Consider the following 22,652-nt stretch of genomic DNA (forward strand, 5'->3'; position numbering starts at 1 on the left):
GATATTTAAATCGCCTGAATAAGAACCGCAACGTTCCACTTTTACATAAGGTAAATATAAAAATCGATGTTTGATAATAAAATCGCGATTTTGTAAATGCATAAATACGAAACGCGATATTAGATTTTTAAATCTCGTAAATAAGAATCATAACGTACGATATTTAAATAGCGTAAATAAGAATCATAACGTGCGATATTTAAATAGGGCAATTCCATATGTGACGGAATGACATTTTGACTTGCATGATGACAATTAATTGAAGTTTCTATGCATCTAATTTCAAATAAACATGATTTTTTCTCATGCATATCATTATTATTGGTATAATGTGATTCATAAACTAAAAAAAAAGAATTTTGTATTTTTTTTATTTTTAATTTTATGAACTTTTTACTTGTGTGACGGAATGACATTTTGGCAACCAAGCTTTCGGCATGCCGCTTAGAACTGGTAGTTTCTGTGAATTTTGCAACTATTATTTTCCTGAACTATTTTTTACTTTTAGTATAATGTGTAAGCAATGTAAATTGTGAATTTGGAAAATTAACCTCAGGTTGGCTAGCAGTTATTAACATCTATTTGCTGTGACGGAATGACCGTGACGGAATGACAAAAAGTTTAGTGGAAGAAAGTCTTCATTTAAAAAATGTTTTATTAATATGTAAATGATAAACAGAATGTAACAGATAAACAGAATTAATATTTACGTAAGAATCAGTTAAAATTTCAACAATTTGAAAATTAGGTTGTCTCAGAAGAGGTTTTATATCTAACTTGCCAATGTCACATCTTATCTTCGTTCTCAGGAAATTTATGCATAAATCAATTTTTGTCCCATGTTCTTTAAATACTTTAACATCTAAATCGTCTTTGTTTATCAAAGTAATTTGCGCTGCATATAAATGTGCCTTCTTTTTTTTCGCAGTATGGGACAATGATTAAAGAGCCGACCGCATACTCCTCAATCATATTTTCCATTTCCTCTTCAAAACAGTGGCTTTTCAAATCATACACTTGGTTTTGGTTAAAATTAGAAAGCATTCCAATTTTGATGATTCGCTTCTCAACTACATGAGCATCTAGTGCAGGTCTCTTGTTCCTGGCAATGCTAATGTAGCAAGTGTCTAGCTGAAGTCATTCTCTTTTGCCCTCTCTTAAATAGAATAGCTGGACAAAAACAAAACTTCAACGATTTGTTGCTTCGACTTTATGAAATCATAAAATTCTTTTACATATTATGTGCCGTTTTACAGCAGCCAACATCTTGTTTGGCCTTTTAGAACAACATCACAATTACATGGTATTTATAGGTGCATGTGCTGTGAGGTATTAATGAAATACACTTAACAAAAATGAGAATAAGAACAAAAATGAGATAAGACACACTTTACATCAATATATGCTTCTTTATGAAAAGCCTCTTTTAAGGCCATAAGTATATATTGCATCTGCACTCTTCGTTACTCTGTCAGAGTTTGTATTATGACTGAATCCTTCATACTTGGGGGCTTGTAACTAACATCATCTTGACAGTAAAATTTTTTTAACCAAATTAAACAGCTCATCAACATTACTTTTCTCACTTAGTTTCTTTTGAGTTCGATGTTAAATACTTCTCACATAAAGACTGAATTAATTTTTTTACCTCTATTGGTGATTTTGGAAGTGAGTGTACAATTTTTTTTATGGTGAGTGTAAAATTTTTTTTATGGCTTTACCAAGACTCTGCAGGAATTTGTATAGGGAATTTAAATTATTTGTATGTGAAGAGATTGGTAGAATTTGATTTTTTCTTTGTTTACACAATCTCTGCACAACAGCGTTTGCACTTCTGAGTTTTTTAAGTCCAACTTTTGTCGCGGAAGCTTTCTTCTCTGCCTTTCTTTCTCTGTTTTTTTTCTTCATCATATCATGGGGATCTTGGTCTTTTTCAACATTTTATCTGTCTTTCAACAGCTGTTTTAGCCATTAGGTTAATTGAAAAAAAAATAATTCCCTAGTTTTTGACTAAGCTTCTCAAGGACTCGTTTTGTCATTCCATCGCCGAAGATGTGTCATTCCGTCACGCTAATTATTGGAAGTTAATAATCAAATGCATAGAATTTTACAATTTCTCATTGATTCTTATGCCACATCTGCTTTATATTCCAAAATATACACATTTTCATTCAAAAACGCAGTTGCTATTTAAAAAAATATACTAAAACATGTGACGGAATGACACAAAAAAAAGTTACTTTTATTTAATATATTAAACTTAAAATGACTTAAAGGCTATGTTTTAAATGTTTAAATTTTGTACTATATGCATATTTTTATCAAAATATTGCAAAAGAAAGATACATTTCTTTTATTTTATAAGTATTTTTCAAGAAAACAATTTGAGCACAAATGTGAAGAATTCACTTGTCAGCCATGTGATTACTTTAGAATGCTGCCAGATTCAAAAAACTTAAAATTATCAAAAATTAAACAGTAATATGTAGACTTTGGCTATTTTTGAACATATTTTTAAAATTAAAATATGCAATTCATAAAAAAAAAATTTCACTTAAAAGTTGACACTTTCGTGGAATTGCCCAATAGCGTAAATAAGAATCGCAATGCGAAACTTTTAAATCAGGCAAAGATGAAAATCAATTATTGATATTAAAATGGCGTGAATAAGAATCGAGATATTTGCAGAGTCTGGACTTGGGACTTCTAAAAGGCTAGTTTGTATTGTTTTTGTTTAGACATAATAAATAAAAATTTACAAGATTAATTGAATGAGCAAATAAATATTTTCACCCCAAATCCATCTCCGTTTTTTTCCCCCTTTGCTTTCATGCCAGAAAACAGGAAGCAGCCACGTCTGAATTACGAAAATACGAGCTATCTGGCTGACGGAGAGAAATACGGAAAATCCTATTTTCTGTGCATAAAATTGGAGAAAATAGCTAAAATAAGTAAAAATGCGGTAGGGTTAGCAGCTAGGACGTTGAATTTTCTGTTCATCTTTGAAAATCGCAAATAAATATAATTATTTTATTTTAACGACTGAATTTAAAAAAATTTTTTTAAAAAAAACGGGATGTTTATTAAAAAAAAAAAAAAAAAAACGAAACTTCTAGAGAATCGGAGTTTTTGATAAAAAGGCGAAAATTTCAGAGACAAAAGCAAAAAAAGCGGAAATTCGCTAAAAAGTCTCATACCTGTTTAAAGATCAACCAGTTTTATACCAAGCAAATGATTTTTAGAGAAACTTCAGAGGGAGGAATGAGAACTTCAATACTTTTGCTCCGCAGAAAATTAAATTCCTCATAAAATATTTAATTTAGACTTGTTCAAAAAAATTTTTTTTGTGGAAATTAGGGGGGGGAATGGAAAAATCTGGAAAAAAAGCAGAAATCTGCAAAAGAATCACATCCCTGAATTGATGAAGATTGTGGAAAAAGGATTTAGATGAAGTAACATGTGCACGCACGTAGAAGAGTGGAGCTAATTTAAAACAGTGTGAAACATTCAATATTTTAAGAAAGAAAAAAATCATGTTAAACAAAGGGAAATTATTCTTTTATTTTTTCCAGCAATGGAGAGGACTTAGATCTGGGGATTGATAAAATAATGGTCAGACTATACAATTCTATTTCGGCACAAACAAATAACAGAAGTCTAAAAACCAAAGAACTACCGTAATTTATGGAAGAAACGCCGCACCTATCGTAAACGCCGCACTTGTGATAATGAGACTTAAAAAAAAAAATCATGGTAAACGCCGCACCCATAATAACGATTTAGCGGCAAAAGTGAATATATAACATTAATTCCTTATAAATGCTACTAATGTTTTAAATTAAAATATAAATTAAAATTTATAAATTTATAATTATAATAAAATCAATAATGAAATCTGCTATTGTATATTTTGGACAAACTGCTCAGAACAACATGTTACAATCGGCTGTTGGTGCCATCGTTAGGTAAAAAATTTAAATAACTATATTTATATTACTTTAATATAAATGATTTTTTTTTACATCACAGTATAGGACCCAAAATTCGACACTCACGGGACCGACGAAATTTCGGAATTTGCAGAATTTTGGATCTCTTCTGGAAATTCCAATATGGCGCCCGTATATTACGATAATTCAATTACGCTGTTAATTTCAGAAGAACCAATAAATTTAGCTAAGCTTCAATTGTATATTTTGATGGGGTGAATTTAAAACTGTCCCATCTTTAGAAATTTCATTGATTAAAATAATAATCTATAAGATATAATCAAGAAGAAATAATCCGAAGGATAAATAATTCAAGATGAAATAATCCGAAAAAGAAATAATCGTTTCTTCTTCAGAGCGAGATCATTGTTCTCGTTTTTTCTTTTACATAACATTTTATTTTAACAAAAGATGCTCACCTCGGAAGAAAAAAAAAAGCTAACAAGGAACTACAAAAAAAGTAACAATTAATGGCAAGAACCTAACAATGAATAACTACAAAAAAGAAGCAAACAACTAATAACGATAAAAAAAAACCAAGTTAACAAGTGTAGCAAAAAAAATTAACAGTTAATAAGCAATAAAAGGATAAATAAATCGAATTTTTTTTAAAAAAAAAAAGCAGCAAAAGGGATAGAATTCATTTTGTACACCAAGTGAGAAAGAAGTTTCAATGTCAAAAGGGTGTGGCTAATTTATGGTCAAACAGAAGAGGGAAATGGGGGAGGGGGACAAAACCAGTAAAGCACTTGTCAAGATTGATTCATCAGTTTCTCCCAACTAGCATTTCTTTATTTTGTTCATTGGAAATGCAGATGTTTTTACTTTTCAATTATGTTTTGTTTGATACAGATTTATTATTTTTTCTCTTCATGTTTTTATTTTTAAAAGATAAAATATAGTTACTTCCTTCAAGAGAAAAAAATTCCAAATAAAACGAAATATTACTTTTTTTTTTTTCTTCCTCTTATCATTAAAATTTCTTTAAAAGAAAAAAGAAAGAAAAAATTTTGGTCGGATTAAGTGCCGAATTTCGGGTTCCATACTGTACTACATATTTATATTTTATAAATATTTTTTTTAATTTAATTTATTTATTTTTTGGAAATATACCTCTTTTTATTTAAATAAGAAGATATCAGTTTATAAGTCGCGTCCATAACAACGATGTATAAATATTAGCAAATACTAAAAAGAAAACTTTCCGCAATTTAATTTCTCCACAAAGCACGTTGTAACAAAGTGAGAAAAAATGTGAAAGAGCTATCAACCACGCGGTTTGGTGGGAACTAGATCGAGATCAACCCACTTTCTTTAAGGGGTGGTTAGTTATCAATAGTGGCGCCATCTTTTGCCATAATTCGCAACTATTTTGATTAAAAAAAATTGTTTTTCTTTTAAAAAATGAAAAATTTATTTTTAAAATATCGTAAACGCCGCAATTAAAATTTTAAAACTTTTAAACACGTAATCGCCGCGGCCTTTCTTCCATAAATTACGGTACATTCAGTTCAATCAGGAAAAAAACACTAATTTTAGCAGAGATTCACCCTACATTAGCAGATAAAACTCCTTAAGAATGTTTAAAAATATAAATTCACTCGGATGTTTCCTTAAGTTTATATAGAAAACTATAAATATTTTAGAAGTTTTTAATTTGATTTACTCAGATATTATTGGTGGTAAACAATCATATTACAACAATATGTAAAAGGTAGCATTGTTAACTTCATTAGTTGTCAAGACTCCCATTTTGAAACTTAACATAGCTTTAGAAACAAAATAGATAATTTAAAAAATTAATCTACAGATGAATAGCTATATATTAAACCTTAAAACGAAAAACACTTAATTTATTTTAAGCAGTTTACATAGCGTTCTTTAACAGGTTACTCAATTTTCTCAAATGGATTTGCACCTGTAAAAAATTAAATTCTGGCACAACTTTTTTGACAAAAGTTAACTCTTGATAGTAATATATTCATATTGCTTACCAATATTTTCCACTGTCATACTATCTTGAGTGATTACGCAGAGAGGACCCTCATTCCTCCTAAAAAAATAAAAATTATGATTAAAGTTGAGTAAATGTATCAAAAACATATTTTTTTAAAAATTGATACTAGTGGAACATCAAATTATATAAATAAATCAAATATGAATCTTTTTAGGGATGATTTTGACTATCAGAAAGAATTACCAAAATTTATGAAGCCAGAACTGAAATCCCAGAAAAGTAAAATAGTTTATTTGGATTTTGTGACACATAATTTAAAAATATGTGCATGAAAACTTCACTCAGCAGTGATGAGAATTAGCTTCAAACAAGGTAATACTATACCCAAATATAAATAAATTATAAAAGCAAAACCAACCTTTCTAAAATTTTATTTTTGGAAATAGAGGCCAAAGTGTAAACATGAAAATATTATAAAAATTCAATGAACTTTTTTATTAAGAAGATTAATTGAATATCAAAAAAAGAAATTTAAACAAAATTTATTATGTATAAAAAACAAAATCTCTTTTAACACATACATCTAAAATAAAAACAATTCCAACGCTGTTTATGAAAGATACAAAAAATAATAATAATAATATAAAATTAGAAACGAGGTAAGTCATCTAAATAAATTAAACCAAAGAAAATGAAAATGTGCTATAACTAAAACTGCTTAATAATAAACAATAGATTAAATTTATTTCAAAACTGAACTATTAAATGTGTCTAAAATATCACAATATTTTACTATACATCATTATATTGCAGGTAGGAGCTAAATTTTATAATAAAATCAGTATGAGATGTGATAAAATAATTCACATGTTTAGGGAGCTGAAACTTAAGAAATAGGCATCTTATCAAATAAACAAAAGAGTAGTCAGGCTAATCAGTAAAAATAAATTTAAAAAAGCAGGTTTTACTTTTTTTTTTTGACAACCTAAGTATTCTCTGTTCAACATATTCAGAATGGATATTTGAACAAAATGGTTAAAAGTTTCTAAAATAAATATTTCAAAAAATAATAAATCAATAATTTGAATTAATTTTCATCAACTTTTAATAACAAAGCACATTCGTAGCTTCAACTCAATGAAGATCCATAATTAATTAGAGGTCTGTTAAAAAAAGTCTTACTTAGGTCTCATCACATCAGCTGCTAAAGTTGTGTGGGTGAATTCCTCTTTACTATCCAAGAAAGGATAACCATTTAAATGAATATGCGCATCATAACTAATTTTAGAGTTAAAGATAAAAATAATAGCAATTCAATGTCTTATACCTTTCAAGAAAACACATCAGAATTTTTAAATTCTCTTTAAATTTTCATAGCCACCAATAAAGAAAATATATTTAGTAAAAATAAAACTTTATGCAAAGTATTGGGCAATACATGGATTATTCCTCATATAGGGCATCTTAGAGATTTTAATTGTAAATAAAGGAAAAAACAAAAAAAACTATATGATGCTAATAACTACAAATTTAGATTGACTGCTATCTATTTACTATCTGTGACTGACTTCTTTTTTTAAATATAATGTCAGAAAACTCCAAGGCTTTGTTGATTGCAGGTTAAAATAAAAATTTAAAGAAGCAAGTAATGACGAAACAGACTGTGTATTAAGGAAAAATAATCTTGAGAAGATCAGGTGTGAAGAAAATTAGACTGTTTTTGCTTGGAGGTATTGAGGGATGGTTACTCTGCAATCTCAAACTTTGACTTATAAATCATTTATTATATAGAGGTAAATAAATATATTTTTATGAAAATCATTTTCATCTACCAACCTTTATGAATGAGTTTATGTTTTTAATTTTCTCAAAATTTAATATAGCATAAATAACTAAAATCCTTTTGGATAATTAAAAAATTAATGAAAAATATACTGGTAAAGAAATTTTTAACTAATTAAAAAATAAAAAGATCTCCATAAAAATTAAGGAATTTGAAAAAATATCTGATTAATGTTAATGTAAAAAAACTCACTTCATTCCTTAGAAATGCATAATACTAATTTAAAATCTCAAGTAAAATTGGAAAACTTCTAAAAAATTTTTGCAATCAAAAAAGTTTCCAGTCAATGCAAACATGGCAACTAATCCTTTCCCGTTTTTTTACATTTAACATGAAAACATCTATGAAATAAGATTTTCAACCTATCTTTTAAAGAAGTCATCTGCAATTTAGATTTCTTCAGTGATCAAGTTCAGCTTTACTAATAAATAAAAAATTAGTCAAGAGATGACACAAATGTGAAGGATAATCTATTGTACCTATTCTATAATTATTTTAACCTTGGAATATTGTTTATGCATAAGTTATTAACAAAAACATTCCAGAAAATGGTATCTTCTTAGATTTTCTGAGCAACTAAGTACGGCTTAGCAATTAAACAAGAGTTAAAAATTAAACTATTTGATGTGTTTTACATTTTAAAATAACAATTTTTCAGGTGATATATAACAAAAAACAGTAGTAAAAACTAATACGCTAATTTTTAGAAACATAAAGGATACATCCCTTCTTTTCCTAGAGCATCTCCAACCCATTTACTTGCCATAACAGCTGCCATTAATGGCACAATGTAATTAACAGATCCTGTTAGCTCAAACATAATGACAACAAGGGAAACTATATAGGTGTAAAAAAGTTCAAAATATTTAGCATCTCTAAGTAACTTTATAACATAGAAATTCAGGTCAAAATATTTAATTAATGAATTAACTTTAATACTGAAAGCATTCTTTCAAATTTTTAAGAAGTTCATTCTTTGTCAGAAAAATACAGTAAAATAGTAACAATTTACAATATACTAAATAAACCATGTTGGACAAAGCCTAAAAACTAAAATTTCTATACAAATATGATTGTTATCTCTATCGTTAAAAACATATTCATTTTATCATCAGAATCAATTATAAAATAAATATATATTTATTAATATTTAAGATAAAATTGTTAGGAAACAGCAAAAACTCTTAATTTAGAAAGAATCCAAGCTTTTTCCTTTAGAAAACTTGACTACCCAGAAGTTAGCAATACTAACTGAAATTTTTGGTTTTTGCACAAATATTGTAATTCTGAAATGATAACTTTTAAGGATAAGCCAAGCTGTAAAATTTGTTTTTTCTTGTTAAAATTTTTGCGTTTTAAGCTTTCGTAATTTGTTTTTTACGGCTTTTGGCCAATGAAGGTGGGAGAAGATATCACTCATATCTCATCACTCCAGCTTCGAGCACATTGTTTTCAATAATTTCATTATTAGAAGATATCAATTAAAAGCTTTAAGATTTTGTATGCTTCTTAATGATGGTAGTTGACAACATTTTGGCACAACTAATGGAAGATTTAAGATACTTGGAATTTCTTGCTCCACCTTAGTATACAGTATGAAAAATGAAAACCAAACAACTCAATAACCTTTGATCTGATGATTAGATTCTTGTGTACCAACATGTAATCGTACTGGTTCTATGAATTAAGATGAAATATATTAATTCGTACAGACAATATTTTAAGTTACAAATTAAGATATGAAAATGTACTTCCTTTGAATAAATATAGTTTTTTTGAAAGATTCAAATTTCGGACCCTCAAAATACGAGATTTATTAGGAGAATGGTCAAAAGTGCAAAGCTCTTCACTTTTGGCATATTTTCCTATTAACTTGGGATTCAAAAAATTTTGGGAAACAATTATAAAACTACTTTATTCAAAAATGATGCCATGAAAAAAAGGAATTTTTATTAGCTATAATTATTTAATTTAATATTAGACAAGACAATTGTTAAGTATGCAAAGTTTTACATAATTTGAAACTATGTAATTTCAAAAGACTAAGTTTAAAAAGAATCGGTTGAAAAGTTCCTGAGAAATAAAAACTTAAAATTAATTTTTAAAAACAATTCTATTACTCAGATACTGTTCAGTCAATCTTTGCATTTAATCATTTAAAATTACATGGTTTAAAATCCAGTAAAAACTTTACAACTTAACAAAATTTTCAATCATTCTTAAATAAACAAATAACAAAAATATTATTTCGAATGAAATTATCTTAGTAGAAACTAGTTTTTAAATGGTTTGAAAAATGTTTAGATTTTCTTAATTAGTTTCAATGATATGGTGAAATTTGCAAAAAAGGAAATTAACATTAAGGGGCTCAAATCTTTGACAGCTTTCTCAAATTAACTAATATGACCATTTTTTGCTGTCTAGGGCTAGCCCCTATATTTACTCAGGTCAATAAAATGTATATTTATTCAGAGAAAGAATATTTTAATGGATTATTTCATAATTTAAAATGTCCTCTGCACAAATCATTTAGCATATTTTTAGATCTATGAGTCATTAAGATGGTATTTAAATCCAACTATAACAAGAAAAGTTATTCAGACTTTTCAATTTGCGTACTGTGCATGTCGTTTTTTTTTATTTAAGCATTCACTGTTTAAGTTTTATGTTACTTGTTCACCAGGAAGTGATTGATGATTAGTCAACCGTTTTTATGTTCCAAAATAAAATCAACTTGACATTAGTTGAGTGTATTTATTTATTCCGGACTTCAAACGATTTAAAAAAAGAAAATCTTAATTCATTAAAATATTAAGAAGTTGAAATTTTTTTAAAAATAAAATTAAGAAGGTTTGTTTTAGAATCAATCAAAATGCAATACAGGAAAAGAAAGATAGTTTCAATGTAGATGAAAAGTAACAAGAAATGTTTCTCATTTTTTTTTAAAATTTCAACTGTTTAGTAGCTGAATTTGTAATAAGTTTGACACATAAAAAATTATTCAAATTCAGCCATGCTAAAAGGCGCAGTCCTTTTGCATGCTTGTATTTAACTCACTTCCTCTGTTGAACGAGAAATCTGCTCAAACAGTTGCTAATTGTTACAATGTTTAAAAATATGGTTATTTCTGTGTGTGAACCTAAGCATTTTTTTTGTTCCATTTTATTTTTAAAAAAATTTCAACTTTTAGCGTGCATGATGTTTTATTACCAAACAACAACTACGAATGCAATAGTTTTCAATCAAATGTGTTATAAACATTTATTTCATGTTTCACCAGTTTTCATTCAAAACAAAAATTTCAAAAACATTTTGTTATGTTGAAATGAGTTTTATGTCTTCACATTAAATGCTTTGAATAATAAAATACACATTGAAAATAACATTAAATGCTTTGGTAATAAAACATAGCGTGTGCATGATGTTTTATTACCAAACAACAACTACAAACGCAATAGTTTTCAATCAAATGCGTCATAAACACTTACTTCATGTTTCACCAGTTTTCATGCAAAACAAAATTTTCAAAAACATTTTATGTTGAAATGAGTTTCATATCCTAACATTAAATGCTTTGAAATCAGTTACACAAACAAAACATATAATTTTTACATAAATTTAAACTAAGACATTATTTATTAATTATTTCAAAAAATACATATCGAAAATCATTTTTGTAAACATTAATTAATTAACACAGGATTTTCTTTATTAATTTATTATTTTTGAAAGGGTTCAAAAACTATTTTTAAAATTTTAACAACTATTTACTTCCTAAGCATAAAACTCCTCAATGTATTGCAAACTCTATGTTATGAAATCATGGTGAATTTTAATGAGTCTACTGTACAAGGGAGGAGCCTGAAATGTCACATATAGCAAAAAATCCTCAAGTTTTCGCAAAATGAGTAAGAAAAAATTACTTAGATGGATGACGTAAAAAAATTGATACTTTAAAAAAATAGAAATTTAGAATTATTTCACAGTGCCACAAAAAATCAATAATGCCTAATTTTTGACCCATCCTAAGCAGAAAAAAGGATTAATAATTTGAATCATTGATCACTCAATTACTTTATGTAGAAAAATGCAGTTCCGATGATAATCTGTAATTTTCTTTTCACTGTAGTAAAGTGATAATTTTGATAAGTAAGCAGATTTATGGGTAGTTAACTCTTAGAGGTTACTTTTCACAACCAACCTTAGGTAAAATATTTCTACACTAGATCCTAAAATTCTAACTTTGGAACAAGACTATGTTTAAAAGTTAATTTCACTCAAAAATAATTTTTTGCAACATTTAGCTTGTTCTTATAATGAAATAGAACATTATAGTCAAAACTTAATAGTAAAATCTATTTTTGATTTCTAAAAAACTTTGAATTACAGTTTCTCTGTAGTATGCTAATTGTCAAAGACAACTGTCATCCCTCAAAGATAAAACAGTTAAAGAATTATTAAATTTTAAAATTGCTTACAGAGACATAGTCAAACACTTTCTAGCCTACATGCTTATAGGTTGGACAATTCTAATTTAAAGATTTTATCATACCAGTCATGCGAGTCACTCCTGCTAAACATGCTGCAGCACCAACCATAGCATACAGTCCAGGTGTCATGCAACTTTGCCCCTCTGGACATGCTTTCTGAAATATCCTAAGGTGACTGTATGACCTATAATAAGTTAACTTTATATAAAATGATTGAATATATATTAAATGCAATCAGTAAATTCTTTAAAACATAACTGAAGACCAAATTGGCAAAGTTCTTATTGAAATCATAATTTATTATTAGAAAAGTGTTTTATATTATGTTTGTTTCTTGTTCATAGATTCAATTTTCAAATTTGTGCAAAGAGCATTTAAACTTTTATAGGGAAGAGATGAGTCTTAGTGGGAGGAATGCCTAGCATTTATTTGATTAACAACATAAAAAATACATCAATCCATGGCAATTTGTCAAATAACGACATGTATTTTAATTTTTGATTATCTTAGTATACTGTTCTCTATGATTCACAGTAGCTAAGTAGTTAAGGCACTGAGCTGTCAGGGTGTGAAACTGAGGTTCAGTGGCAGCTTGAAGCCTGGACTGGCTTTAAATCAATGGGTACCAGCTTGCCTGGAAAGTAAAAGCAGGTGGCACAATGTTAACTCCATTGCTACCATACCATTGGTCAATTAATCTCCACATCTCCTGGTCCAAGATGAGCTGTTACAGGAAGGCTTTTTTACTTTTTTAGGAAATTTTGTGCCATATCGCTAGATCACATAAACATCTGATACGTACAATATATATTAATTTGCATCTGTCAAAAATAATGTAAAGCATTAGCAGTTCACTTTTAGACAATTTTCGTGGCATCAGTACTAGATAAATCGTCTTTCAGTATAAATATTGCTGTCAATTGGACCAATTCTCATGCTTCTCTTGTACCATTGCCACTTGTACCACTTCTTCTTGTATAACAGCCAGTTCATGCATACAAGAAACTTCTGAACATTGTTCAGGAAATAATCTATAGACTGCTAACCAGGAAAAAATGTGCCTGATGCGGTTAAAATGTGATGCATTGAAAGGGTAATCAAATTCAATGCTGTGTGAGTAAGTAGCCAGAACAGAATTTTAATTTCTTCAGTTATGTCGTGCCACGAAGACCTTGAAACTCAGTTGTGAGCATTGCTTTCAATATTAGCTGTTGTTACAGTAAATATGTCTAGCTGTTATTAGGAAAATTTAATATTACTTGCTGTTCTGCTAAAATAAATGGTACTGATATTTTTTCCATCCAATTATCATTTATTTACGTATGTGATGTATCACAAACTACTAGGAAAATTGTTTTAAAAAATGCTTATTTTTAAAAATCTTTTACTTAATTTGATAGCAAGCAAATTGTTAAACATTATTCTAGAACACTAAGTAACATTTCACACTTTAATGGTAGCTAATTTTCAATTATTCCATGTTAATGCAATTTTAATCATAATTTTAATGATTAAACACATAAGAACTTCTAAGATTTCTAAAGTCATTAAATCTTGGGCATCTTCACAAGACCAACACTGAATCATTTTAAACTTTATTATTACCTTAGAATAAATTTTATCAACCACAAACCTCAGAATCAATTTTATCAACGACAAACCTCAAAATAAACTTATCGACCACAAACCTCAGAATCAATTTTATCAACGACAAACCTCAAAATAAATTTATCAATCACAAACCTCAGAATCAATTTTATCAACCATTAACCTCAGAATCAATATTATCAACTATAAAAACACAAGTTAAATATAAGTACTTATCATAGCATACAAATATTTACTTAATGTAGTTTAATTTTTTGGAATGCATAAACTTTAAATTTACAAGTTTAAATTTATTGTTATTCAAATTAAAAATTTTGCAATTTTAGCTTCCATCATTTATACAACATTAAAATAACCAGTTAATCTCTGGTAATAATTTCAAAGTTTTAAAAAGTTTATTAAATTTAAGTAAGTTTCACTACACTATAAGAAATTATCTTTACTTAAAACACAGCTTAACACCAATAATAGCCAATTTTAATATGTTTTAAATATTTTTTAGGCTTTCATTCATGTCCACAACTCATCCAGGAACAGGTACCCCAACTCAGCAAAGAAATTGATATGTTTAACAACACTACTGCTCATTTTGATGCCCAAAACAAAAAATAGCCATTCTGAAAGCCAGAAACAAAGTTCATAATAAAGAAAAAATTTTAACTTCAGTTTATTTCATTTAGACTGCCGAGGAACAGAATCTTAAACATAAACATTTTTTACATTGATATTTTTTATGTAACAAGTGTATAGTAGACCATGTTAAGATGTGATGACATCATGAATAAACAAATCACAACAATGTCAATCTACTCTTAATTTTAATTGTCAATGTCAATTTCCACTTATTTAAACTAAATTAAATTTACTCAGCAAATTCTTACTGGAAAATAAAATATAAATCATTCAATCTATTCTTTAGTTTTATTTACATCTGTATTCTTTTCAACCCTACTACGATTGCTTTATTCTTTATTAACTGTGTTTGTTAACTAGTAAGTGAAGATAACTGATATTGAATGATGATGGGTATTCAATAAATTCTTTCAGTTCAATAGCAGTTTTTAGTTGCATGCCTTTAGGCTTTTTCCTGTTTCATTCTTTTTTAGCTTTAACTCTTTAATTTCACCAAGAAGTGTAATCCACACCTTTAACCTTGTGCCACTTCTTTATGGGTTGCAAACTAAAAATAGTTATGTACATGCTACATATTATCTAAAAGGGGAAATAAAGTAAATTCTAAATATTGCAAGAAAAAGCATGACTTCATTCTATTTTTTAAAACATATTCTCTCCAAAAGCTAGATTTCATAAAACAGCAAAAGAGATTTTATTAATGTATGATTTAAACATATTTTGAGATAGCAACGCAGATTTAAAAAGCGGCTGATTTTATAAACCAATGATTTTATTAGTAGAGAACACTGTATTAAGATACTAAGAAAACTTTTCATCTACCAACCTTTATGAATGAGTTTATGTTTTTAATTTTCTCAAAATTTAAATTTAATATAGCATAAATAACTAAAATCCTTTTGGATAATTAAAAAAATTAATGAAAGAAATACTGGTAAAGAAATTTTTAACTAATTAAAAAATAAAAAGATCTCCATAAAAATTAAGGAATTTGAAAAAATATCTGATTAATGTTAATGTAAAAAAACTCACTTCATTCTTTAGAAATGCATAATACTAATTTAAAATCTCAAGTAAAATTGGAAAACTTCTAAAAAATTTAAATTAAACAAAACTTTTTTGATATATTGTTAAACCATATAATTGACATAAAAATTAACTTTTTGAGGAACATAATTTCTGAAATATAGTTTATTTTTGTTAAAGGAAACATTTAATACAAACACTTACATTGCGATTTCTTCCATTCCAATCCCAACCATTCTTCCCATTATGGCCCCCATTGCCATGCTTGGAATAAACAAACCAGCAGGAACCTATGAAAATATTATGCATTCAGATAGGAAGAAAACGTTTTATCTTAACCTTTCCAACCTACAATATTTATTAAAATCTATGACCTAGTAATCTTCTACATCAGTGTTCCCCAACCCCCGGTCCATGGTACAAATGGTACCGGGCCGCCCATTTCATTGAAACTGAATTTAAATTCCTAGGTTTATAAACCAAATTATTTGTGTTCCATTAAAATTTCATTTATTTAAAAGAAGGGGCCCCCGAAGGTAGTGATGTAAATTTTTTAATATTTTAAAAAGTAAAAAGAAAACCACCATAGCTATTTTCTCTTTCAATTAGTTTCGAAAAAAAAATCAATCATCATAACTGTAAATATCATAAATACATAGAACATAGATACATAGAAAATTACATAGGAACTAATGAAGAACTTTGTCTTCTCTCTCGATTGATTTAACAATCAAGTAAGTTAAAATGTTAATTCACTTTATATTTATTTTTTGGTGTAACTGTATTTTATTTTGAAGGCATGTTTAAATACAATTAAATTAAAATTAATGAATCAAAATAATCTAAAATACAAACAATCAACGCCTCCCCCAAGCGGGCCGGGGTGAAATTATCAAACGTTGACAGGTCCGCGGTGATAAAAAGGTTGAGGAACACTGTTCTATACTATGACAATCAGACATTTTTAATCGATAAACAAACACAGTAAGACAAAATTTTCTTATTATTTGCAATTATATCATATTTTAGGTAATTACTATTGTTTTGAACAAAGAAAGCCAAAATTAATGAAAAAAAAATTTTTTTTCTTATGGATATGTCAAGAGAAGTCACAGCACAAGATAAGCATTTTATTAGTTAAATATGATACCAATTGTCATTAATTTTTGTTGAATGTATTTATAACGATTAAAAGAATTTAAATTATCTGTTATCCAAACTATCAGAAAATACCTTCGTAAACTTATGCAACACAGATGTGATGCCCTGTGGCAGAATCGCAGTGACACGGCGATATTGTCGCAGAATGTTACAGAGTTATTGCAGAAAGAATTTTCCTTTAGAAAGAAAAAATTTTGGCTTTCTTTTCTGCAAAAATTTTCATATTTTTTTTCTCTAGAATTATATTTAAAAGATGCCTTTTTTCTGCATCGGATTGGAAATAAATGTGCACAATTTTTCGATTCTTATTTGAGAAGAATGAGAAAAAAAAGAATATTGAAGCAAAAAAAAATTTTTTTTGCAGAAATGCTTGAAATATTTTTTTTCCTCCACAATTATATTCAATAGATGTCGTTTTCATGCATCAGAAGGAAAGAAATGCTCGTGATGTTTCTTAATTCTTATTTGGGAAAAATAAAAAAAATTTGCTTTTCTTTTCTTTCACGGATTTTATGATTTTTTATTTTTCTCTATGTGATGATCACTTACGAAATATGAAAAAAGAAATAATTAGTGCGGTTTCCTCTTACAAAATAGGAGAATATTGCCTATGATATTAGAATAAAAAAATATTACATAATCATTTAAAAAAATACATACAATTTTATTATATCCAAATAGGCTTTTTCTGTAAATATAACGTTTCTAATTTAAAAATTTTATTAATAACATGTATACTAATAGTATCTTGAAGATTTTACGAGGTTCAAATCCTTACATAAATTTATAGTATTTAAGAATTAAAATATTAAATTATAAAAATTTTTTTAAAAGAATACCATTTTAAGAACAAGAAACAAAATTTTATTTCATGAATTTCAAACTATTTTTTTAGAATGAAATATAACTGGTAGCTCCTGGAAAGAATGCCTTTAGCTTTATTAATCTTAGAATTCTTTCATTTTCAATTTCTTTCTCTGATTCTGTTGCATTTGATTCTACATTTTTTAAAATTGTTATTAAGCCATGTGATTTAAGAACTAATTTGCCTTTTTTTAAATCATTTTTCCTCACATCCAAAAAGAAAAAAAAAAGGGAGAATGTATGTACCCAAAGATGAAAATGGTTTTTACACATATATAAGGGAAAAAAAACATGTTTTTTTTATAATTAATTCAACTGTATGATCAGATTACAAAAAGTTTTAAAAAGACAGTTGAAAAGTTTATGAGCATTGAGTGTAATAAAAAGACTGACTTGCACATGATGATGGAAAAATAAAATAATTATATTCCATGAATAAGAATATTGCTATAAGAATAATAAGAATATTGCTTCTTATTAATGATGTTTTTAGTTAAAAGGCATTATATTCCATGTTTCTAATTCTTCTTGCAATGGCTTTTTAATAATGGGAAATATTTTTCTCCCAGTAATTGTAGTAACATAGAAAACAGAATTTTGAGATCTAATAATAAAAACTGGTAATTAATTACGAGTTGAAAATTAAAATGATTTTTCTATTCCTTTCTTTTTGCTTTGCCCCACTTTCCAGTTTCAGCCTTTTATCGTTATTATTTTTTAAGAGTCAATGCTGAGAAACTTTTTTTATTATTAAAATGATGTTTTGGCATTCAACTATCAGGAATTTTCCAATTCTCACAAATTCCAGAGAGTTGAACTTTTACAATGTTTTCTTTTGTTAAAAATCAATTTTCTCTATTATGTTCTCAAGCCTTTGAATATAAGTGGTTAATATAGCAACTATCTGCGATTAATTGGTCAATTAGTAGGTTTGTTTAATTACTCATAAGCTGTGACATCATCCCATTCCAGCTGTTTATATAGACCGGCGTGATTTAATCAAAATGAAAAAACCTAAAACAGAAGTTTTCAATTCTGTAAAAGATGTTTTATTGAAAACAAAATCTTTTCTTCTATAAAATTTCTGAATTCTGAAAAATACAAAAAAATCCCAAGTCTGAATATAAATGTATTATGTTAGCTACTAGCGTCTTCTTCTTTCTTACCTGTTTGTCACTGCTCTCAGTAACATTGTTTTAACCTAATGACTTGTTGTTTTCTGTTCAAGTTTGTTGCTTTTAAATATTATTTTGACGTATATGTTATTTTCCATGAATACTTGCCTTTTTTTCTTGAAGACCACTTCATGATTCAGACTGCCTGCCAGAAATTAAATACATCATATATCGCATTGTAATATATTGCACTATGATATAACACATCTTTGAAACTCATAATGACTACTGTGTTGCCTGGCTCAGGGAAAAAAATGGAGTTGTCACAAATATGTAACCCTAGTAGCGAAAGGGTTAGAAAAAATTTAATATATAAAAAAATTAAATACATAAAATAAATCATTTATATGCTTAAAAAATAAAAAAACAAAATATCATGTATTCTAAGAGATAAAAAAGTTGATAAAAATTTTATAAAAAATATATTCAAAAATACCTTGATTCCAAACGTGAAGATTGTAATGATAAGTTTGGAGATAAGAGCCAATGATAATTTGGTTAAACTTTCATACACCCCACTGTTTGCTTCAGCCATTTCAACAGGACTGTTGACTTTTGTGAAATTCCGATTATAATCACTATAAAAAAATTCAAAACTAGCAAAAACATTTCCATACGAAGCTAAGCTATAGAAAAAATATACAATACCACTTTCGAAAATGCTTGTATGAACCTTGATTTCTCTAGTAATATTTTTTAGAACTAACAAAATTTGCTGCTGATTTTGAAAAAGGAAATGATGCCCTGGTGATTATTTACTATGATACATAGGATGAATAGAATCATAAGGATATTTTTTATATATATAGCAATTACAATATAACCTCTAAGCATTCTGAATATCTGTAGAGTTAATAAATAAAAAATAAATAATAGAGTTCATAAATAATGTAAAATAGAGTTTTTGTACAATTAAAATTAAGACTATAAAAGAAAACAATGCATTTCAAACTACTTTTCTCAATCAAAAATGTTGCTGATGAACAAAAACCCACATAAATTTTGAGTAACTAACACAATCTCATAATATTCTTCAGGAAATGAAATCTGTTAAAATCTGAATGTATTGATATTTTACTTGTTGGATCTACGCAAGTCTTACTAACATGACAATGGTATAATGTGAAATTTACCCAACAAAGGAAACTCAATTGTATGACCATTATAGTTGCTAGGCAGAAGCAGGTAGGACAACTTTAAATGTATAGAGAGATAAGGATTCAAATCTGTTCTAATACAAGGGTACTTTCAAGACTACATATTTTACAACAGACAGTTATTTATCATGATTTAAATTAACGCAAATAATTTGTTCTTCAGACAGCTAAAGTACGAAATAGATAAGTCAATACACTTAAAAAACATTTAAAACTATTCTATAAGTATAAAGAAACCTTTATTTTGCTACAGTGAAAGCAGACTTTTTAAAATCTGAAAACAAATATTGCATTATATTTAAATACTGTGGCCACACTTTTAATGCTACACGTGATAGATAAATTATTAACATGAGTGTTATCTAAATTATTTTTCACTACAATAAAGCATTTATGAAAAAGCAGTATGTTTTTCTTACCAAAGAGGAGAAACATTAGCTACACCACATTGACTAAATAACAGCCTTATAAGGTCGCTTGAATTCATTCTTGTATAAATGTTTGGGAAATTTATCACAGAACTAATCAGTGTTATGACTAAGACCTGAAATTATTCACACAAAAAATATTAAAAAAACATTTTTCTTTAATAATGAAATTACTAAGTTGAACATTATGCAAACAAAAAAGATAAGGAAATTAAAATATTATAGAGTAATAAAGGATAGGAATGCTCAAAGAAAAGAATTATAAGATTACATTATTAAGTTTGACACAAAACATCTGCTTCAAATCTGTATGAACATTTGATGAAGTTATTAAACTAACATTTGTATTAATTAGCATTGTTTTATGGTAAATATTCTTTATTTCAAAGAAACAGTTTTAGTGTCTAGTCTTATAGGAATGTGCATGGAATTTTTTTTGATTCTGTGGAAGTTTTTAATAAGTTGTATTCCACTCTTAAAAATTTTTGTAAAAATCGTGCTGTAGCACAAAAACAAAAACTTCTGTGAGGTGAGAAAACAGAAAAAATATAAGAGCTCAGACAAAATGATTGAAATTTTGCCTTTCTGCAAAATTTGGTAAAATTCCTAGGAAAAGCAAAATGAACCAAATATATATATGTAACTTCTGCTACAAATGGTTTCATTCTTTAGGGCTGCCAACTACTATGCTTTTTGCAAAATATTTTATAGAGTGGTAGACTATTAGACCTAAAGCTTTCAGAATAGAGGTTAATTTTGCTAATATTTTAAAAGGCTCATCACAAGAGAACAAGAGCAAAGTGGCTTTTGATATGAACTTTTCATTATAACATAAACTTTGCTACCACTAGAAGAAACTTTCCCACAAATCATAGAAAATTGACAGCCCTGATTCTTACATACAGTAACAATGCTGTGCACTGCTTTTTTTGTGATTTACCACAATTGGCAGTATTAACTTCAGCGTAAATCTAAGTTAATCTTATTTCTGAAATCCGATATAGAGTCAATTAGCAATTGATACTATTAATGTGACCTTTGTTTATTTAACCCATGCAATTTTGAGTGGAGATCTTTGACCCATCCTCGGAGAGGCCTATAACCTCATTTTCACAGAATTATCATCCTGAGCGACAATTTCAGATACCAGAACAACACTACTTTTATTTCTTACTCACTATATCTCTAACTAATTAACATTTTTATGCAACCACAAAGATTTACCCAATCATTTCATGGTAGTGTTGTATGACTGTTCTGCTCGTTATTGTAAAGCATTGAATCCTCATCTAACGGGCAATCCATAAGATTAAACACTTCACATTATAGATAAAATCCGTCAGTGTTCAGTGAATATACCAGTATATACTCAAGTACACAATCTCTTAACAGAACATGGATAGTAAGCTGCATCTGAAACTAGCTCTTTTAAATCTTTTCAAGGTGGACAGCCCATATTTTTAAAAATAACATTTTGTTTGTCATTTTTTAACCACCAGTTATACATAAATGTGCTTTTGATAAACAAAATTATGGAATAAATATTACAAAATTTTTGCAAAATGTGGAAAGTGTAACACTAACATTTCTGAAGAGCTTTTGACTAATCTTTATTGCATTTTGTAAGTAACAACTATCCTTTTTCAAGAGCTTAATGGGGCCTTACAGGTAGTTATTGTCTCAATCTTTGTAACACACACAATTTATCGAGAATAGAATGTGAAACCATTCATCAATAAGTTATTCATAGAATTTCCAACATAATTCAAATATAATTGTTTTATTAAAATTTGAGATATCATGTTATTAATATTGAATTCTGATTCAAGGGAATGAAGATAATTGAAGAATGAAGATAATACAAATTTGAGGTTAATTCTCAAATTTGTAGTGAGAAACTTTTAGATCTCAAAAAAATGATGAAATTATAGTTTAAACGTTTTATAAATTAAAAATGCCTCTGGAAGATCTGATGAATATCTGAATTATATAATACACATTTTGTGTGGCTTTTTATATTTTAATCAATATGATTTCATTAAGTTTAAAAAAGGATTAAGATAAATTTGTATGTTTAATTATGTATTGTATAATCATTTTATTAATTTGCTATTAATAATTTAAAGGATAATATTTCCCAATTAACACATCCCTAGTACAACAATTTTTTCTGCTCCAAAGATGACCAATTTACTCAAGTTTCACTACAAATATAGGAGTTGTTATTAACAAACCACTATTTTTCCTGACCCCTTTTTGAATTGAAATCAGTTATAAGTAAACTTTAAATACTTAAGCAGAAAAAAATAAATTATTTTGAA

The 22,652-nt window shown here is 27.5% G+C and overlaps 1 protein-coding gene across 2 annotated transcripts in view; it reads right to left on the minus strand.

Moving 5' to 3' along the window:
- Positions 1 to 22,652, minus strand: part of LOC107445260 (chloride channel protein 3) — an 83,513-nt gene that overhangs the window by 10,710 nt on the left and 50,151 nt on the right. For both annotated transcript variants that reach the window (XM_021144638.3, XM_021144637.3), the window contains 7 exons: positions 20,323 to 20,447; positions 19,183 to 19,324; positions 15,751 to 15,836; positions 12,342 to 12,463; positions 8,512 to 8,626; positions 7,129 to 7,224; positions 5,984 to 6,042 (listed from right to left, as the gene is read on the minus strand). In XM_021144638.3, the coding sequence (XP_021000297.1) occupies positions 5,984 to 6,042; positions 7,129 to 7,224; positions 8,512 to 8,626; positions 12,342 to 12,463; positions 15,751 to 15,836; positions 19,183 to 19,324; positions 20,323 to 20,447 (745 nt within the window). The remainder of the gene's footprint in view (positions 1 to 5,983; positions 6,043 to 7,128; positions 7,225 to 8,511; positions 8,627 to 12,341; positions 12,464 to 15,750; positions 15,837 to 19,182; positions 19,325 to 20,322; positions 20,448 to 22,652) is intronic.

This window comes from Parasteatoda tepidariorum, chromosome X1, assembly GCF_043381705.1.
Source record: "Parasteatoda tepidariorum isolate YZ-2023 chromosome X1, CAS_Ptep_4.0, whole genome shotgun sequence".
Lineage (NCBI taxonomy): Eukaryota > Metazoa > Arthropoda > Arachnida > Araneae > Theridiidae > Parasteatoda > Parasteatoda tepidariorum.